Raw genomic sequence first — 20172 nt, forward strand, 5'->3', positions numbered from 1 at the left:
TGCATTCACATGGTGTGGAATCTTAATGAGAAAGTCTGTAATTACAAAGAATGACAGGCCACTATTGCGTCATACCTTTGAGTCTGATCTAAATCTATGAGACTCCCTAGACAGACGGCAATAACATTAGTTTTCACCCACATTACTTTTTAAGGCGAAAGCCTATAATGCCTCATCGTTGTTGACAGAAGGTTGTCAGAGAGGTGTCATGCTTTCGAAAGCGAGAATTAAAAGTAAATAAACCTTGTCTCCAGCGGAAATAAAACCTCCCTCCCTTGGATCCCCAGCCCAGCGCTTTACCAACTGCACCATGCCCGGTATCGTGAAATGCTCTTCATAATTCCCCTTATCTACCATGAGGATGATAGCGGGATTCCACGTGCGAGATACTGCGCCTTTCCTTTCCTGTAAACAAATTACAGAATGCCGGTGAACTTTGATGCGTTCAATGAAATGCTGGTTGTGTTAGACCAGGGGTGCGCAATGTACCGTCACAACAGATCATGACCCGCCGGGCGTCCGATCGAGATGTCCGTGCGGCACCTTTCGTTTGCCGCTTTCTCGAACGCCGCACCACATAGGAAATAGCAGCAGACCCAGATGTTTAGGTGGTGTAAGTAAAGCAGACACCAGCGGCGTTTGAAAATGATTTACAGGATAGAAAAGACGCAGTATCTGTCACAATGCGTCACGCCATAAAGGAAAGGAGGAAGGTGAGAGTGAAAGAAGAGAGGGAGACAGAGGTGCTGTAGTGGAGGACAACGATCCACTGCATTATAATGGCTTTCGCCTGATCGCACTTAAGTGGTCCAAAGTGCCCTCTAAAATTTATTAAAGTGCAGCTCTTAGGCGCCCGTTCCTGTGTTTTGCAGCGTCACCGTCAGCGTTGTCCCTTGTAACCAGCTCCATAAATAAATAAATCTTGTCTCCATTGAACCTCCATCCTGTGGATCCACGGCCGAACCCTTTAACCACCTGCACCGCGGCGGGATCGTGAAACTCTCATCATAATTCTCTTTGAGGATGATAGTAGCGATGACAATGACAATGATGACATTAGCTACGATAATGAGGGTGCATTTAGTTGACAATGATAATGAGAGCAAACCTGATGCACCGTGTGCACCAGCAACGCTTAGACTTTCGCATTTCTGCAGCGTAGTTTCCACAGTGCTCTCCAAATTTTAGAGCACAGCTGTTGACGCAGACGCATGCCGTTGACAAGCCCAAAGGCTCCGGAAATGAAATGACACAAACATCATTATATAAATAGAAAGAGCCAGTGTATTTTTCTTTCGACCAACGCACCACCCCCTCAACGACACCACGTAAAAAAAAAGTTTAAAGCTCTACCTCCGCCCAAAGCACCGCAGAGGGGGAAAACAAATGGAAAAAAAAAACACTTACAGTTCTGGCCGTAGAACGATCATAGTATTTATAAGTATGTATATAAAAAACCCCAGCCATTACATACAATCTCCTATAGACATGCAGCCGACATAGCCGTCAGTGGACAAAACGAAGGCGTCATGGGAAAGGGAGTGGGCACATACTGAGGGAAGAGGGTGAGAAACAATACAGAATAATGGTCAAAGTTTATAAAGCTGGCTGCTCTACTAGAGCAAAAGAGAACCCTAATACTGTACAAGAGTGACAGAAAAAAGGGACAGCAAAAAGAAAGTTAAGTCCTAAATGTCCAAGATAAACAAACAAAAAAAGAAGTAATGCAATAGCTGAAAATGAAGAAAACTCCGGACAAGAAGGCTGGTAGCACACGGTAGCCAGTACTCCGACGGTAGCGAGGGTGGCGGTACAGGCATGGCGGTAGTCGTCGTTTTTGAGAGGACGTCCGAGAGTGGTTGGTGGTGGTAGGTAGTTGTGTGGCTCTGTTGCGTTCCCGTCTGTACACATCACAAAAGGGGGGAAAATGGGGGAGGGGAAGCAGGAACGATGGCATCAAGGGAATTGGGTGGAGGCCTCCACTCTCTCCCCCTCCTCCTTAGGCAAAGCCAAAGCCCTCCGTGCACTCCTGGATGGCCTTGAGCAGCATTGTGCGAAGCTTGTCATAAGTCTCGTACGCCGGCAGATCCAGCTGGTTGAAGCTGCGCAGAGAGGGGCACAGGGAAGGGAGGAAAAATGAAATGACAGTGAGCAATGAATAGTAGTCCTGTGGGACCAGTGACATGCTAGCTTTCTGCGAAATTAACCAACTGCAGCTTCTGATCTTTTACAGTCAAGAAAAAGACTGCACAGTGAATATATCACTTGTATGTAATTGTTATCTTAGAATTTATCAGTTTTTCCATTTCGCCCATTTAAAAATAAACCATATGTAATTATCGATTAACGACGGCATATTGCATACAACGACAACTTTCTGGTTGGCCGAACGATGTTTACTACGAAAACTGGTCTGAATTTCACGAAACAAGCCAGCGTGGAGAAATCAGCGAGGGAACATTGCGTTCCTTTAGAAAATGAGTGCTACCATCATTGTAATCGCTGCCGTCACTGCGCAAAGGATGCGTTCGTATCGCCGTCACCCGTACCATGCTTAAACATGTTTGTTATTCTATGGCTATTTATGTATCCTGTAATGAAGTGCTCAGCGCTCTTTAGGGTGATTCGCATTGTTCACTTTGCCTTACTCAGTCATCGCTTGTAAGTAGGCAAGCCTACATACATGGGAAAATATGCGGTGTGTTCTTTCTTTCATTTTTTTTTTCTTTTGCCGGTCCACATATAATGGTAGCTGGTTATGATGATCAGATTTCCCGCTTTTCTCAATATTGTTCATTATAAGTGGACAGCACTGTATAGGCTTTAGAACATGTCAATGGCCACCATAGCTAGTGTTTTCCACAAGCATAAAACGGTCCTTGCTGAAGAGGGCCACAAATGCAAAGATACCAAAGTAGAAAGGAGAATGTCCTCCCAAGGCAATCTGTTGGCATGACAATCAGCGAAAGCAAGCTAAACTTAATCCAGCCAAACTTCACTGCATTGTCTCGCTGTAACCTTTTCTGAGCCTGCCTTCCACACCTCGCTTCTTGGCTGCAGCACCTACCAGGTGTGGGCCGACGGCAGCCGATCAGTGGACCGGTCGTCCCGATGAATCTGGAAGCGCTGGACGCCGTTCATGCCTTCCAGGGCTGCAAAGCCCTGCAAGGGCACCTTGGAGGTGCCTGTCACGAACTGGAGGAACTTGGCCCGGTCCGCTTGGTCCATGGAGCGCAGGGCCCTCCAGAACCACTGAATCTGCAGCGAGGTCGCCTGGTATTTGTGATATTCGGTGTGTGCCCGAAGGTCGTCCACGTCGATGCTGGGCAAGCCAGAGATGAGCAGCTCAAGCTCCTGTTCATTGAAGATGCCAATGAGCCGCTTGGGGATGATCTCATAGAAGCCCTCAAGGAAGGCATTCAACTGCCGCCGGATAGCGCCCGTCATTTTCTCCTGGCAGACAAGGCGCACATACTCCTGGGTTGTCTCCTCGGTCACGGGCAGGTGCCGGCCACCAGGCTTGAGGTCACGCACCTCGGTCACACCAAACTCCTGAACCTCCACGCTGAAGGTCAGTTCGTAGCCGAGTGCCCGCACACCATGCTCCAGCAGGAACACCAGGCCCTGTAGCCACGCAAGGAAAGAAGCACAAGGGTGAGGGGGCATACCACAACATTTTTTCTTTTCACCTGCAACAACTGGTCTACGGTTTGTGACCAATGAATTTTGCAGCAAAGTTCTCATAAGTGTCATTGCAGCACCACCTGTTAAAAGCAGGGCACTCTGAGGTGCCGCGCTCAACGTTTCAACAAAACTGACATCCCATGGTAAGGTTGCAATACTATGGTCCGTTAAATGAGTGGCCGATAACAGTCGCAACCGTTAAATTTATAACCGAGCCCTCAAACACATTTCATAGCCACCTTCTTCTACACCCCCTTTCTATTTACACCTGACACAGTCTTGTCACCAGTCTTGCCACACCGCTTAGCCTTCTTATTAAAGGCAGTTCCAAAAATACCGAAAGTGATACACACTCATGAGATGGTGTGCAGAGACGTACAACAAAGGTAATTCCAGCAAAATATTTTCTGACAAGCAGCACAAAGCTGCCTCTCCAGCGTAGGCATGTACTGTTACATCATTAGAAAAGCTCTGCTTAGAGTTCAATATGTCTAACTAGCCTCTAAGTAACAGAGCAGTTAGACTTGATAGACCGTCCTGTAACTTTGGCAGCCGAATAGCCTAAGCTTCACGATTAGGCTTGGCAGAATAGCAGTATACCATGACAAGCAATGCCCTCCATGGATATGCTGCTTGTTATTACCCACAGGAAGGCACAATACCTCTATGAGGTTCGGTTCGGCTTGGTTTATAGGGGGTTACCGTCCTAAAGCGACTTGGGCTATGAGAGACGCAGTAGTGAAGGGCTCTGGAAATTTCGACCACCTGGGGCTCTTTCACGTACACTAATACTTCTATATCTGGCAGAGCTTCCTGGTTTTCTCTGGCCATGATGCAGATGTGGAGTGAATGCCACCATAATGGTGAACAGAATACTCTGCCACAAAAGTAGATGGGCTGCCCCAGATATGGCACTGGGTTTCACCAATGCACTTCTACATAGTAGCTGCAGGACTTTTTGCATGAGCATACCTTTGCATGAGCGATGATATCTATGTGCCGAACCTAGGAAATATGCCACATCCTAAGCAGAGGCAACCCGTCTAGATTTAACACACCTGGTAGAAGGAGTAGTCCTCGCTCTCCATGTCCGTGTACTTGACTGGCTTGCCCAGGATGTGCTTGTAGAATGACCGTGTGAAGTAGCACTCGAGCAGCTTGTTGTCATACACAGCCTTGGCAATCACACGCCCCACAAACTTGAAGTAGCTCAGATGATTGGAATTGCAGTGCGATGCCGGATTGATCATGTATGTTACCCGGTCACCCGGGGACGTCGTGAACAGTGCGTACATTGGGTTGAAGATCTCGCGGGAGATGATCGTATACCACTCACGCAGCAGACCTCCAGCGTCCTGACCTTCCTCACCCTCGAAGACAATGTAGAACCGATTTTTCCACTCTTCCGGGGGCCGTCGGTGCAGCTCGCGGAAGGAGTCCTCGAAGACATGCTCACGTCGCACGTGCACTGCCAGGTCTTCCCTCCTTGAGCCTTCGTCAAGTCGTTCCAGCTCATGCCGGAAATAGCGCCGCTTGACATCGAAATCAAGCACGCGTGTGTGGTCGACAAGGACAGCGAAGGGGCCATCGGCTAGAGGTGTGCTTGACTGGCGCAGGATCTGATTGAGCACCTGAATATGAGAAAGAAAGACATCCACATATAATTATGAATACTCGACAATCAGGCTTTGCACCATGTCGGGGTGTGCCCTAAGAGTATTTTTAGTGTTTGCCAGCTTCTTATCAGAGTTGGGAAAGTCCGTATTGTGCGAGCGTTTGAGAAAAAGGTCCCAGGAATTTTCGAAGAGTAATTTTGTTGATCCCAGTTTGCGAGACTACCACCACCAGAATTTCAATAGTTCTGGTCCCACCTCACTCCTCCAGTGCAGTAACATATTCCACCATTCACCAGGGAAGACACCTTCCCTAGATAGGTTCGTACAATGGAAAACTGTTTTAAGTACGCTGGACAAAAATAAGTCGAAGTGATCTTGAAGTGACTGACCTGACACATTATGTAATGCAAGTAGCTCTGTCTGGCCCTGCTGAATTGCACAGCTAAATGCAGCCAATCCTAGACATACCGAAATATTGCTTACACTGAACAGTGAAAAAATACTGGCTTCGAAGCCCCATGCAAAAGTATAGTATCATTAATATAATTAACTCCCATAAAACCAACATCCGATGTATCGAATGCCTGCAAATGAATGTTGCTCCTGCAATCAAATCTTGAATATGCAGCACTATTAAGCGGTTTTCAGCACCTAGTGTTGGGCAGGTATGAAGCAGAGTCTTCAGCACCTGCTGTTGGGCTGGTATCAAGCAGAGTCTTCAGCACCTACTGGTGAGCTAGCCACACGAAGGTGCTCTAAAACTGCGCAACGTGAGCAATGTGGCATCATTTTCCATGCCATACAATGTCGGCCACGAAGTCAAGTTAACCTAGCTGACCGAAGGCTTATCAGCGCCTCTTGCTGCACTAGCTCCACCTGTCTTACTATCAAAGGTGTTGCAAAACCCAACCGTACTTCAACGAAAGATTACTGCTTTTATATTAAACTAGTAACATACATGTCTGGCCTCTATGTAAGACACAGTGACTGATAAAGAAACACTCTCCCCTGTGCCTTCCATGCAGAGCCGGCTAGGCCTAGTGACATCCAGTGAACAGCGTGCTGCTAGTTTGCCGGCCCGTTATAGGGTGCCACTGCAGAACATGAGCCAATCAACTGCACCATCACAAACAGTTCTATCCTCAACTCCCTTTGACCATGCTATTTACAGAAAACTCTCCACAGAGCCATATCGAAAATCTGAGCTCTGACGGGGGCAGGATTCTCAGGCCATGGTGGCAGCTGGCAAAAAGGCGATACAGATGTATCATATTTCTACAAATTGAAGCGAGTAAATATGACACTAAAACAACACGTGGATACAAAAGAGCAGACAAAATAAAAGTTAAGACAACCAACCCCTTTCACCATTTCTGAATTTGACCGGCAAAACCTTTCTATTTGCAGTTTCTTGGTGGTGCTTCCATCTGCTAACCGAGCAGTGGCCACAGGATCATGGTGACATTTTGATGATATATCTCAAGACATTGCCAAATATCTTCGTATGATCCAAAACTTCTGCCACATTCTATACGCTTGAGACTTAGCACCACTACTCAAGGTGATACATACTATGGCATGTACAGCACAACATACTTTGCAACCAATGGTTGCGGCAATGACGACTTAGTTCGCTTGAGTTATCACTCTGTGCTTGCGGTGCATACTGCTCAACTGGTGATAGCAATGCTCTCAATATGCGGGTGGAGCTTAATGACCGAATAGATGGAGCCAAATTAACGAGATTTTAATTGCAAGTCTCCAAGATCATGCTGAACAGAGGCTGCTGCCACAGTAGTTGCTGTCCGCAATTCTCCAGCCACTATGGCAATGCCATTTTGGCTTTAACCGCTTTTACCTTCTCTTGTCATTTTGGAGACACAGCCTCACGCCTAGGCCACAACATCGCGGGTGAAAGTCACGTTTCAGGACCCAGGCCACCAACCCCAAAAATATCACCCTCTCTTGCTCTAATAGGCCTTTTATGCAGACTGTTATGGAGCTTGGTTGGACCAGGCAGTACAGTTCAAAATAACCACTGTCTTGGCTGAGGGTGCGGAGGCGTAACAGATGCTGAGGAACGTTTTTGGTCGTCATGACGGGGAGATGCACACTTTTTGTCATTGTGGGGCTGAGTTTGCAGCGCCTCCTTGTTTATTACCGCTGTATGCCGCTGCCCCAATGAATCGCCTGACAGCACTCACATTCACAATGAGCAAGAGTTGGTTTACAATTTCAGACGTTATAAATGCGCCCTGCCGTATCAGCAAAGCGCTCCAAGCATTCCCAACACCGGGTGTAAAGCCAACTGTGTCTCACCGTCCGGTGGGTCTCTGCGAAGCTCAAGAACTTCTGCACGTCTGGGTGCAGTGCATCAGCAGGGCGTTCGGCACCAGGTGTAGCGGCCGGCTGTCCGTCCTGCTGCATCAAGGGTGACAGGGGTGCCATCTCTTGGTGAATGTGGGCCAGCTGGGTCTCACGGCTCTCAGAGCGGTACTCGCGCCGGCGAGCCGTGTCCCGAGAGCCTCCAGGCACAGGCGCTCCGCTGCCCGTCCCGCCTGCAGCAGCAGCAGCAGCGGCCGAGGGGGCGCTGGCGTGCACCAGGAAGAAGGCCTCCACTGCTGGCTGGAGAACTAGCACTGCATGCTGGTCCTGCGACAGCAAGGAAAGGATTGCAACAACGAACTGCATGCGTATGAGCGCGCGCGCGCGCACACACACACATACACACACACACGAATGGAGGCAAACGTCTTCAGCAAAACTATCAGGTTGCAAATGCCTGTAAGGCGAGAACTGCACTAGCCTTTTGGGGTTCTTTGATTTTAAAGGGATCGATCGAACAGTGAATTTTTTTCGGCACTCTGGCTAAAGATATCAATTCCATAACAATTTTGCTAGAAATGGCGCAGAAAAATTTTGAGTAGAATTCTTCAATCAGTTCAGTGCGCCAGTTTTTATGCAGGCCAATGCTGGAAACCTTGAGCAGTGGCCACGGTGACGACCAGGTATCGGGAAAAGTGATTTACCGAAAGCTAATACATAAATTTCTCCCGCTAGACAGTAATCAGACATGCTTAGTGTACAGCTGCATCCATTTTCAGTTTGTTTCCGTGCTATACACTGCGCATGAACGTACACTTCGTCAAAGAGGGTTTTGCCTGCCCACCTGAGTTTCAGCCAACTCGAGCAGGCAGTCACTGAGAGTGCTCCAGAGGGAATCCAGCCGCAGCTCCTCACTCAGCAGCAGTGGCTCATCCGCAGTGGTTGCTTCCGCTGCCCCTGTAGATGCTTGCCGTGTCGGTGTGGATGCAGCCAGGGGCTGGATGAGGGGGCTCTGTGCTCCGGCTCCAGCACCCCCACCATTACTGGACACTAAGGCCAAAGAGCGAGAGCAAGGTTAGGATGTCTCTCTGCCGCTTGGTACTAAGAACCAAGGCCAACCTTACTGTCGATAGTGCTGCAAACAGCTTGTGAATTGCAGGTAGTCAACTCAAAATGTAGGTCAATCGCCAGCTCCCAGCCCTTACTGGCCACAAAGCAAATAAGTCAGCGCGAACCAGGCAAGCAAAAGCCAGACTATGCGTGTCTACTGTGTTTCAAATAAGATAGCACTGTGGCTTGCTCGCAGCTCAAAGCAAAAACATGTAATGCCACAACCTCAAGGTCATCAGTACGAGGCAAAAGGAGACTGAAAGCAATCAAACCATCAATCTTCCTGCTCTCCACACTTGCATGTGGAGAGCAGAAGAACTGAAATGCAAAAAGTGCCGAAAATCTGGAGTCTGGCATCAATGGATGCTCCAGAGGTTACAGCTCTTTTTCCATCTAGCCCTCTTCATCCATGACATCCTACCCAGAGCTTGGCCCTAACTACCTCAGATGCAGCAAGGATGTCAGTTGGACTACAACAAAACAAACAGCAACAATAGTAAATTGCATTCAGAGTTGTATGTGGCAGTAAAGGTATCTGTACACTCACGACTATATTCTGGCCTTTTTAGAGATCCAATGTTCAATTTAACCAACTTTGTTCTGCACATCAAATCAACCGTAAGCAACCACATTGAACAGGCCTTTCATAGCCATGGAATCTTCCCCTCTCTTGCAAAAATTGCAATAAACTCCAGTCTCTAGCCAGCAACAGAGTTGAGAAGTTCCTGTAACATTGGCGACGAGGTTGGGGATATAGAACAGACACAGTTCGAAGTAAGGCCCGACAACTGGAGGAATGCACAGTGGCACAGAGCCTTTCAACGGCAAGAATTGGCCCTCGTGGATTCTGCGGTGGCATCAAGGAATCAAACGCATTCGTTGTGTAGGCCAACAGGCTTCAATATGCACACCCTCGATAGTCACTAAACAAGGCAACAGCTCGCTTTGCTCATCATAGCACGCAGGTCATCACCAACATCAACTAGTCATTTCTGTAACAGATCACCTCGCTGTGCAATGCCAGTTTGAACGACATGTGCATGCTGGAAAGGCTGTGCACTCGATTACGAATGATGTGCAGTGTGCAGTAGTGACGTGGCCTTGCCAAGTGCTCATTAACCTTCATCAGTCAATCAAGTACAGAAGGTATTTGATAACACTGCTCAAAAAGAAAGTAATGATTGGTACATTAGCATAGCGTAAAGCGAAGCTTTGAGTTAACTGACTTTTCGGATTGCAATTATTCAAGCGTTTTTATCGAATTATAAAGGTAAAAAATAACAGCCAACGACAGTATGGGATGTTCTCCGGCGCAGTAAGCTGTCCAGCCCAAAACACCAACGTATTTGATACCCCACAAAGGGAGAAATGCATTTTTATATTTTTAAGCAATCTAGAAACTAGCTGCACTACAAGGTAGCCTTACCTTTATGATAAAAGTGCCTGTCTACTATTCTACACAAGAACCTTTACCAAGGTTAAAAGTTCTAAGGTTAAACCTGTTTATAACGAAATTGTAAACTGTCAGAGACTTTTCGTTGCATCCAGGTTTCCGTTGTAGGTAGTTTACGCGTGAAGACTCAAAAGGCAATGCATAACGAAAACGAAATTAAGAATTCATTATAAGAGAAACTACCTTGAAAATATTTACTGTAAATCAGATTTATTTGAAGTTATCCAAGTGGTTAAACGTTTTGTGACCGCGCTGAGGGTGCGAAGGCACTTGCATCTTTTTTGCGCATGTTCCTGCTCGCCCACCACAATTACCCCACGGAAACCAACTCTCGTCAGCATCTATGGGGCCCCAGACTAGGGCTCCAACTAGGAGACACATATATATATATCGACAATAAGCTTTTTATTCCTCCACCTCCTCTCTGCTGTTTCCTCTACTGAGCCACAGGAGTTTGCGAGCAACCACGTGGCGGCGATGGACACACGCTGATCGCATCTAGTCTTTTTTCATTGTTCTGTTACTTTTTACGGCTTCTGAGAATGAAGTATTGCAGTGCCACATTACAAAAGCAAAAGCAGCGAGAGACTGCTGCATTCCGCATATATGCGCCATCAGCACTCAAACACAGCGCGTTGTGTCAAATGCGGTCGCTCGTTGCTATCGTAGACGTTCCTCTCACGTCAGTTCATGCTTTACTGTCATGAAACTTGCGGGGTTTTACCAAATTTCCAGTAATTCAGCACTAGCTAGGAGATAGTCAGCACCACGAGTTTGTTATATCAAGGTCAACCGCCGGGACATGTTCATTACATGGAGCCTTCAAATGCACGCACTTCAATGTGGAATGGCATTGTGGAAATGGGAAACTTCGTAATATCGAGGAATTCGCTGCATGGAGGTTTGTTAGAGCATTTTATCTGTACCAAATCTTTCTTCACAGTTCATAATTAAGTTTAGTCGGCTAACTGGATACCGAACCAGATTTAAAAAATCGAAGAAAAACATTTAAAATAAATTTTCAATTTTTAGCCAGCGGTTTTATTTGGGTGTTCTTGAAATGCTCAACACATTGCCTAGCCAAAAAAATGTGAGGAAAAGAGTGTGATAGTGTGATGTCAGAGGCCCCACTGTCAGCCAGCCAGCCAGCTGTGGGTTATTCAAAGCATGCTGCAACAGAGATGTCTAACACATGCCTGGTTGTGTCAAGTAAAAAAAAGTTTATTGCAGTAATAATGAACACGAGTCTGAGGATGAAGCAGCACTGCTGTTTCATGCAATTCAGATTCAGGAGAATCATTTCATCGCTTGCTTTTTTTTTTTTTTTGGCAGTCATATCTCAACGCGATCTTTTATCCGAATTGACCACAGCGAGCCTGCCCACGTCAGAATTAACGAGCATCCGACATCAATAAGCTTATAAGGGCTTTGGCCGGGACTGTACTCCTAGTTCGAACTATCCAAACTAACACAATTTTACTGTACACACACTATGCTCAGCAGATGAAAACTTGCAGCTGTGTGCACTTACTTGGTGCAGCCTAAGCATGAAAAACAAGTGCCAGCCACAAGGCTTTTGATATGTTCGTCGCCTTGTGCATGCCGTGATGCCTTCGTTGTGATGTTCTTTTATTCGCGAGCGATTCACTTTCTAATCAAACTTGTTTCTGGGTCGATGCATCTCGTATTGCTTCGACAAAAGCAGAAAAACAAAACAGCATTGCCTTTCATGCTGCGGCTGTGACTGAGTGCGTCGTGCAGACTACGGAGGCCTATTCAGCCGATCGGGTAGTGCACACACATCACGCACCCCGACTAACGAAAAGCATTGTGATCTTTTTTAGGCGCGCTTTTTCTTTTGGCAATAAACGGGCTTGAACGGCGGTGGCAGAAATTTGCAGAGGGAAAGCTGCTCTTTCAATTGAAGCCAAGATCGAGGCAAGATGGAGAGACGGAAGCTGCGTACTGCGAAAAAATTACCATTTTGGCATCGATTTTGGCTGAAATCCGGTTAACAGTGACAATATAAATCTACTTTGTGGGCAAAATACTCAACAAACTGAATTTTCACAGAAAGGTGCAGAAAATAGCTGCAGACTTCAAAAATAACATCGAGCTTTTGTCGACATTTCGGTTTCTAAGAGCCGTGTCTCACCCCCTAACACGCCTCGTGTGCATTTTGCAAAGTAGATACAGTGAAAGCTCGTTAATTCGAACCTCGATAATTCGAACTACACTACTTGGTCCGGCCAATCTCCGTAGAGATCTGTGTATAAAAAAACCCGTTAATTCGAACGCGAGTCAGTTCCGCTACGGATAATTCGTACTACGCGCCGCCGCGTCTGGGCGGTTTGGCGCATATCACGCAGCAAAAAAAAAACGTAAACAAACACCTCCGCGATAGGAAGGCATAATTAGAAGCTGCGCACATCCAAAACAAGGACAGAAGATGGAACCAGGTAAAACCATGGAAGAGTGGGTAAAACAAATGGCGCCATGACCGGTGCGGCGGCCAGCGGCGTTGGAGGGAGGAGACGGTGGCCGCTGCAAGGTCAGTGCATGGCCGCAGCGGCAGCTCCCTGCTCTCTTCTGCGCAACCTCCATAGCTCGCAACTAAATACTCGTTAATTCCAGCCCTGCTAATTTGGAAATAGGGATAAGCACTGTCGGCGCGGTCCCAGCCAATGCCCATGAAAGGTTATGATCTGGGACAAGCACTATGGGTTAAACATTTTTTCTTTTTGCGACAGCCATCCATTCTTTCACCCATCAGTCGTCAACGAAAGCACGCCAGCGATCATAACGCAAAGCATCGTTCGGTTCGCTTCAAAAGCCGCTTGCTGCTATCACGCAACCCAATAATTGAAATGGCAGTAGACAGCGCTGTCCCCGTTGCTCATAGCATGATAAAGCGAACATACTTTTCTGAAAAGGAGGCTTGCACAACCGGACAAGCGCTGGCACTTTGCCAAGTTCGCACGCATCCCCCCTCCCTGCTGAAGCTAAAGTCAAAAGATAAACATGTCGTCGCTGTGCAGCATCTTGGCGCACTGCCAAGAAATGTGTTGTAATACAAATGGTTCTTGTCAGTTTTTTTGAAGCCATTCGATAATTCGAACATCGGATAATTCGAACGTTTTTCCCGATCTCGTGAAGTTCTAATTAACGAGCTTTTACTGCATACAAATGCCAACAAAATGGCGCTAAGACTAGCAAAAGTAAGAGTGGAAATTAAAAATGACAAGTGTAGTGCTCCAGCTTCTCAATACAAATTCAGCACAACACACACAGCCCTGCAGGGGGACAGTTGGGACTGTATGAAAAGCATGCATAACTAGCGTGCTGCCAATAATAAGCAGCACAAGAATATTCACGTAATAAAGAGAGGAGGGGACAGAAAAAAGGGAGGGCAGGTCGGTCAGGGAGTTGATCTAGCACGTGGCAGAGCAGCAGCGACTGCCACTGCCCTTGGAAAGAAAAAAGAAAAAAATGGCACTGCCCCTCTCTCTAAGTGGTGCAACAGCTCTCACCGCCAGCCCCATCGACATCCATGTGGTCATTGGCATTCGGCTGCAGTGGGCACGGTGCATGCTCAACAAGTGGCGTGCTGGTGGCGAAAGTGCCTGGGGACCACGGAAAGGCCAAGGGCTCTTCTGACGTGGGCACCTCACACGCCCCCGTCACTGCAGTGGACACGCACATACACACCGGTGCCAAGAAGCCAGTCAGCACAGCCTCGCCCCACCTCCTTTCCCTTCTCCCACAACAGCAGCTTCAGGCCAAAAAAGCGTCCGGAAAACCAGGCAGCCCGAAAAAACAAATTCACCATTAAAACGTCGCTTTATCTACAGAGTGGCCCTAGAAACTGGTCAATCTGTTTCTGAGTCAATCTCCCCATTCTCACAGCCGGTCTCCTCTCCGACGCGCTCGCGACGGCGCCGCTGGCTCTCTCGCTTGCAGCTACATGCAAGCAGTGACGTATAGTCATGTGATAGCATGCTCACGCTTACTGGCCCGTCCTCCGTGGGGCGGAGTTTCTTTGGCGCTGCTTGACAGAACCATGGAGTAGGGGCTCACGGTGCAGGCCGCCGGATTCGGGAGGTAACTGGTCCATTAAGTCGCAGCAGTTAGTGGTGCCTGCTACCGAATACATATAGGGGCATGCAGGATGCATCCAACACGTACTCAAGGTTCCAGAAAAACAAAATGGAAGTTATGATGTGGCAATTTCTCGCCTGTGATTGAGAGGAAATTCCGCAAAATCGAACACGAGAAGTTTTAAACATCCAAAATTTTGGTCGGCGTTATACATTGACTCTACGGAGTGTGTTAAGGTGCCATGGCAGAGTTCGAATGATCAGGCAAGTCCGGAAAATTGGGCATCTGAAAAACTAGTAGGCAAATGTATACTGAATATGGTGTGCAGATGTATATGTGCATGCCTGCATGATTCTGCGAGCAGCTCGTTACACTATGCGACCATTCCCATCCCTTTCTGAGCCATACTAAGGGTTGCCAGGCAGAATTATGACAATACAACTAAGCTGAAGTTCTATGTAGCAAATTCCTTGATATTACGAAGCTTTTCAATTCTCCATCGCCGTCCCCAATGAAGTGCGTGTGTTTGAAAACTCCATGTAACGAACATGTCGCGGCAGTTGACCTTGATTAACGAACTCGCGGTGCTGACTGTCTCTTAGCTAGTGCTGAATCACTGAGGCAAATCATTGAGATCATTGAGGCAAATCCAGAAAGAGTCAAAACAACGCCAGGGCTAAGCTGGTACCCCACAGGAAAATCAATAGGTACACTTCAACACCGGGGATTCTAAACCTGCACGTTCTGAACGCAAGATGGACACCCAAACCGGCAACGCCACTCCAGGTGGTACAGCGGGGTTGTAAGCATCCCTTCAATGTTCAGTCTTGTGTACCACGGGCAGGCCGACAGATAGAGAGCAGCCACTCACGTCTTCTCCTGGCTGCAGCCTGCTGCTGGCTTCCCTGTGCTGCCTCCCTCAGCTGGATGACCACCTTGAGCACCCGAAGGAAGAAAGCCTGCGAGGACATCTTGGAGGTCAGGGCACCCATCGACGGTAGCTGCAGCTCCCGGCCACCTTTGGGGAGCCTGCCACCAACAGCACCCCCGGGGCCACCCACAGGGCCACCCGGTGCGGTGATCACCACTGTCGAGTGGGTGAACCGGTCTTGGATGGTGCCTGCCGTCGTGCGTGGAATGCCCGACGTGCCTGCAGTTGCATCGGGTGCACCATGTGCTGTCAGGGCGAAGTCCGCACGGCTCAAACTGCTCGGTGCTACTCAAGAGCTTTGGAAAATACTGCAGCTTACATTTTCTCAATACAAAGGCACCTCAACTGCTAAGTGTCCTAAGCATTCATTACTGGTACAACCCAGGAGGTGTTCACTGACGTACCAATACGTTTTTACATTCCGCCCCTGCAGTGTCACCACATATGTTCTCTATTGTACATTCATAAATTCACGCTGTAGCACAACCCTGGCATGCTTGGACTTATCACACCATCTGTTGAATCATTTAAGAAGCTCATATTTTCACCCTGCGCTGTTGGAGTCCGAATATTGAAAAGTGCAGAGCTACTACGCATATTTCTTTTCAGGGGAGCGTGGTTGCTCTGCACGCACGCTACTCTCACGCGCGGAGCAACCATGCATGCATGTGAGTTTGGTTACAAAGGTTGTTCTGTGGTTTGCCACAGCTTAGCAGGTTCTTTTTTATCCCGATATGGTGTTATAAGCCATAGGCTGACAAAAAGGCCGAAAGGTGTGGGGGGGGATACAGAGTACTACAAAAATCTCGAGCGAGTGGAAAAACGTAGAGGGGGTTCCAACACCGAAACACCTCCCTGGTTACTGCGACTGCGAAATGACTGGCACTGACAGCATCGCAACGTGCACTACTCACCAGGCTGCGGAGAAGAAACGGCCGAGGAACGTCCTGCCGCTCTGGCATCATCCCGCTCGTTCTCCTCAAGAGCGAGACGCTCAGAGGCCAGGCGGGCATTGAGCGTCCTCAGCTCGGCCAACAGGGCAGCGATGGAGGTCTCAACGGTGGCGCCCAGTGACCGTGCTCCCTCGAGCAGTAGCCGCAGGACCACCTGCCGCGCCGACGGGCATCCCCGCGACAACCGCAGCAACAAGGACGTCGCATCTTCCAAGCCTTCCTCCGAGCACGCCTTCGATGTCAGCGTCTGCAAGGAAAGATGCAGAAAAGGCCGGCCAATGGAATATGAGCATAGCAAAGCAGATTCTATTGCCCTGCTTTACATCAGTGCAACTAAACTGTTGGTAAAGGCATGAACCGGTTAGCTACTCAGGAGCTACAGGAGCTCTTTTTTTTTAATGCAGCGTTTGTCTTTTGTCCTGTTCACATGCGCCAAATATCTTACCATCTTTATCCGTGACTACAACATACTGTGCGACACCTGACACCAGGAAGCGTGCTTTATTTAGTACAGTAAAATGCTGCCCTGACAACTACCCATTTCCCTTGCCGGCGCCCTGACAGATGACGCACCTCTACGGCAAGTTTGAGGTGCTGCTCAAGCACCACACTCTCCACTTGTGAGGACTCCTCTTCCATGGGCACCACCTCCATGGGCTTGCTGGTGACTTTCTCTACAGCTGGCGCCACCGGAACCGCGGGTGCGGTGGGCGCCACCGGTGGTGTTGTCGACGGGGCAGCAGCTGCCGCCGCGGCTGCAGCTGACGACACCAGAGCTGCATGTACAAGAACAGTGCTCAACAAGCACAGAGAACAAGCGTAAACCAACGCTTATTTTGTACTCTAGAATAAAGCCCATGGAATGACAGCATTAAATAAGAAAATAACTTCAACTACGCACAAAGGAATACAGAGTACAGAAGCTCATCCGACTTTCGTCCTTCGCAAAAACTGATTTTCAGCTCTTCTCTAGCACGTTGACGTTTGCCCTGCATCAAGACACACATTTACTGCTCCCGAGAAAATTGCATTAAGAAATTCTCCGGTCATTGAATCCAGTCTTGCGACATCTAGGCGAAAAAGACTCCGTGATCACGTTTCTGAGGCGAACAACAGTGTAGCCTAGGCTTAGAAATCCAAACCAGAACAGCTGCTGACATATTGCTGCTTACTTATAACGTCCACCATTCCATTTTCTGCCTGTTTCTAGCTTAACAAAGCTCCACTTTTATCACAGAAAGCACCTTTTTCGAAGGAACACAGTAGCTAGGCCATCAACATGGTTTACCCAAATTTATCTCAGGCTCTTTCATGCACTAATTGGAAGCTTAGCATCAGGCCGGCGTACACCAGTGGTCATCCCAATAACCAGCGACGTGCTGGTGGTGGCACCCACTTCCTGCTACATGCATGGGCACCACACTTCTCTGAATGCGGCTTGACCATCATTAACAAAAGTCACTTTCACCAGCATGAAATGAAGAAAAGGCAAAAATGACCAAGCAATTTATAAATTTATAAATGTAACAAGAGGAGTGACTTCACTTGTATTGTTAATAAAGCTGGAGTCTTGCAAGCGAAAGAAAATTTTAAAATACTGCAATTTCTAACCCTGGGAACACAGTTCGGCGAGGAGAAACAATACTCACCTTCAGCGACAGTGATGGGGTAGTGGTGCGGCGGCTGCGGCTGTGGCTGCTGCTGTGGCTGCTGCTGTGGCTGCTGCTGTGGCTGCTGCTGTGGCTGCTGCTGTGGCTGCTGCTGTGGCTGCTGCTGTGGCTGCTGCTGCGGGTGCTGCTGCGGGTGCTGCTGCGGGTGCTGCTGCTCCTGCCGAGAGCAAGAGGGGACCTCGGTAGCGCGCCCCAGGAGTGCTCCATCCAGCTGCTCTTGCCGGGAGCATGAGGGAACCTCGGTGGCACGCCCCAGCAGTGCCCCATCCAAGTCCAGCGTGGAGGCAGCATTGTTGGCAGAGGAGGATGGCGCAGGGACAGCCTCCGCGGGCGGCTTGTTCTCTTTCTCCTGGTCCGGAATTGCCATGGAGACCAGGGCCAGCAGACGCAGCAAGCGGTCCGTCAGCACCGAGCTCCGCTTCACCACAGGGTGTGCCAGCAATGAAATAAGCTGGGCTAATGGGGACGACTCGAAGGAACCTGCATAGAAGTGGCTACATTAGAATGAAGAATGTGTGGTGGCATTAAGGAGGGACACCCCTCTTAGAATTATCTCCTTTATTTATGGGCAGATCTGCACCACATCTACACCGTTTGTACACTTTCTTGTGCAGATTCCTAAACTACAAACTGTTTTCACCTACAGCAGGTAGCTATAAATATATTAAGGAAAGATGGTTTTTGTTTGGAGGAAGCAAGGTTCGCGAACATTAGACCTTGTGGAGAAGAGTTCTGTATATAAATAATCTAGAATCACAAAGAACTGCAGTAAGGCATAAATGAGCGTTCTAGGATGATTTGGAAGAAAGTTGTCACTTGCCAAACTTGCCAAACTTGCCAAAGGAAAGGCTAGCTCTGGTGACTGAAACAAATGATTTATTTTGATAATTTTGGCCAACAAGCAGCGGTTAAAACGTAGTATTACTGCAGAGCTTGTGGGTTAGTATTTTTTAGCAAAAAAAGAATTATAGAGATTGTGGATATATAAACAGAGATATATCGCTCCTCCAAAATGCTGACTGTGCCCAAAATGCAATTTTGAGAAATCTGTAAAAAATGTTTTCGGCATAGTTTCGAATTTCCAAGACTAACAGCAACTTATTTTAAACTGAGTTCTGACTGGTTTCTGGTGTGGAAGCGCCATTTCCCATTGAGATATATATATATATTTTAATGGCAACCGGAGATGTCTGCCTGGTGGTAAGCCTAGCATGCTACTCCTGCCCATTGAGATAACTGCCCATGCTACTAAAGAGCAAGTTTATTTCAACATGGTTTGCGATTCCGCATGCCGCGCGAAACACCATTTCGCAACTGCCGCTGCTGCCGCACCACTAATTCTTCCGACTGTTCCGTAAAAACTGCTTAGGTATCACTTTTCATCTGCACCGTCATGATTATGCTGCCCTTATGTGGTAAGAATCACACTGATAAAATCATTCACGCTCCTCACTGTCGCACCACTATTGGCCCAGTGTGGAGTGTCGGCTGCTTCGTCACTGATTGCAGATAATAAGATGCAGTGATGCCACGTCACCGACCTGCTTCTTACTCCATTTTTGTTCGTTTCTTTTTAGGCCAGTCTCAAGCCCGAAACTATATTTTCCCCTTTTTATGCCGTGATCATGACGACGGAACGCAGCTAAGCCAGCTAGGCATAACTGTGCGACCTTTTCAAAATGGCGCGAAGCAGCAAGTAGTCGAAGCCGGCACCAACCAAAAGTAGTCAGTTTGGTCACATGCTCTCGGAGTCAAATAGCAGCGCATGTTTCGCGCAATTTTGCCACTTTGTTTCCCGCTTCGGGTGTTCGCTCATGAATGCCAATCGAGATAGGGGAATAGCCTGAATCACGATCTTTTGTATGAGACCAAAATGATGCCGGCAGAGAGCGTATTTCTCTAACTGTGGCCAATCAAATCTCAGCACGATTTGACCTCAATTTAAAGAGCCAAGCAGTCAGATTCGCAACTTCTTAACGCTGTAACTTGTGAAATATGCGGTATTTTCCAACTAAAATTTGCAGATAGCTGCGGAAATGTCTCAGGACCGCGAACATTTACAACCGCGAGGAGCAATGTCTCCCCTTAAGCCAAGCTCGACTATAACAAAGGTGATTGTTCCCTGATGCTTCTTTTCCCCTTGTTCCCTCTCCAAATCCAACCTTCTCTGGATGATACCGCTTAAAACAATACACAGGGCTGTAAAGAAGGGCCAGCAGATACAGCCTAACCCACTTATAACACTACTGCTTTGAACAATATATTTAATATAATAATGAACAGCCACAGAAACATCAATTTTACCATATAATCTATGACGAAATAAACCACT

The 20172-nt window shown here is 47.9% G+C and overlaps 1 protein-coding gene across 8 annotated transcripts in view; it reads right to left on the minus strand.

The window, feature by feature from the left end:
- Positions 1–1260: 1260 nt before the first annotated feature.
- The window catches only part of HUWE1 (HECT, UBA and WWE domain containing E3 ubiquitin protein ligase 1), a 153808-nt gene continuing 134896 nt past the window's right edge, over positions 1261–20172 (minus strand). For 7 of the 8 annotated variants that reach the window (XM_084578869.1, XM_084578872.1, XM_084578870.1 and 4 more), the window contains 10 exons: positions 17820–18320; positions 16744–16946; positions 16132–16417; positions 15158–15436; positions 13719–13871; positions 8470–8675; positions 7620–7952; positions 4743–5315; positions 3068–3624; positions 1261–2102 (listed from right to left, as the gene is read on the minus strand). In XM_084578869.1, the coding sequence (XP_084434995.1) occupies positions 2000–2102; positions 3068–3624; positions 4743–5315; positions 7620–7952; positions 8470–8675; positions 13719–13871; positions 15158–15436; positions 16132–16417; positions 16744–16946; positions 17820–18320 (3194 nt within the window). In that variant the 3' untranslated portion in view covers positions 1261–1999. The remainder of the gene's footprint in view (positions 2103–3067; positions 3625–4742; positions 5316–7619; positions 7953–8469; positions 8676–13718; positions 13872–15157; positions 15437–16131; positions 16418–16743; positions 16947–17819; positions 18321–20172) is intronic. The other variant, XM_084578875.1, reaches the window with a different exon arrangement.

Source organism: Amblyomma maculatum, chromosome 9 (genome assembly GCF_055883805.1).
Source record: "Amblyomma maculatum isolate TAMU_Amacu chromosome 9, ASM5588380v1, whole genome shotgun sequence".
Taxonomy (NCBI): Eukaryota; Metazoa; Arthropoda; class Arachnida; order Ixodida; family Ixodidae; genus Amblyomma; species Amblyomma maculatum.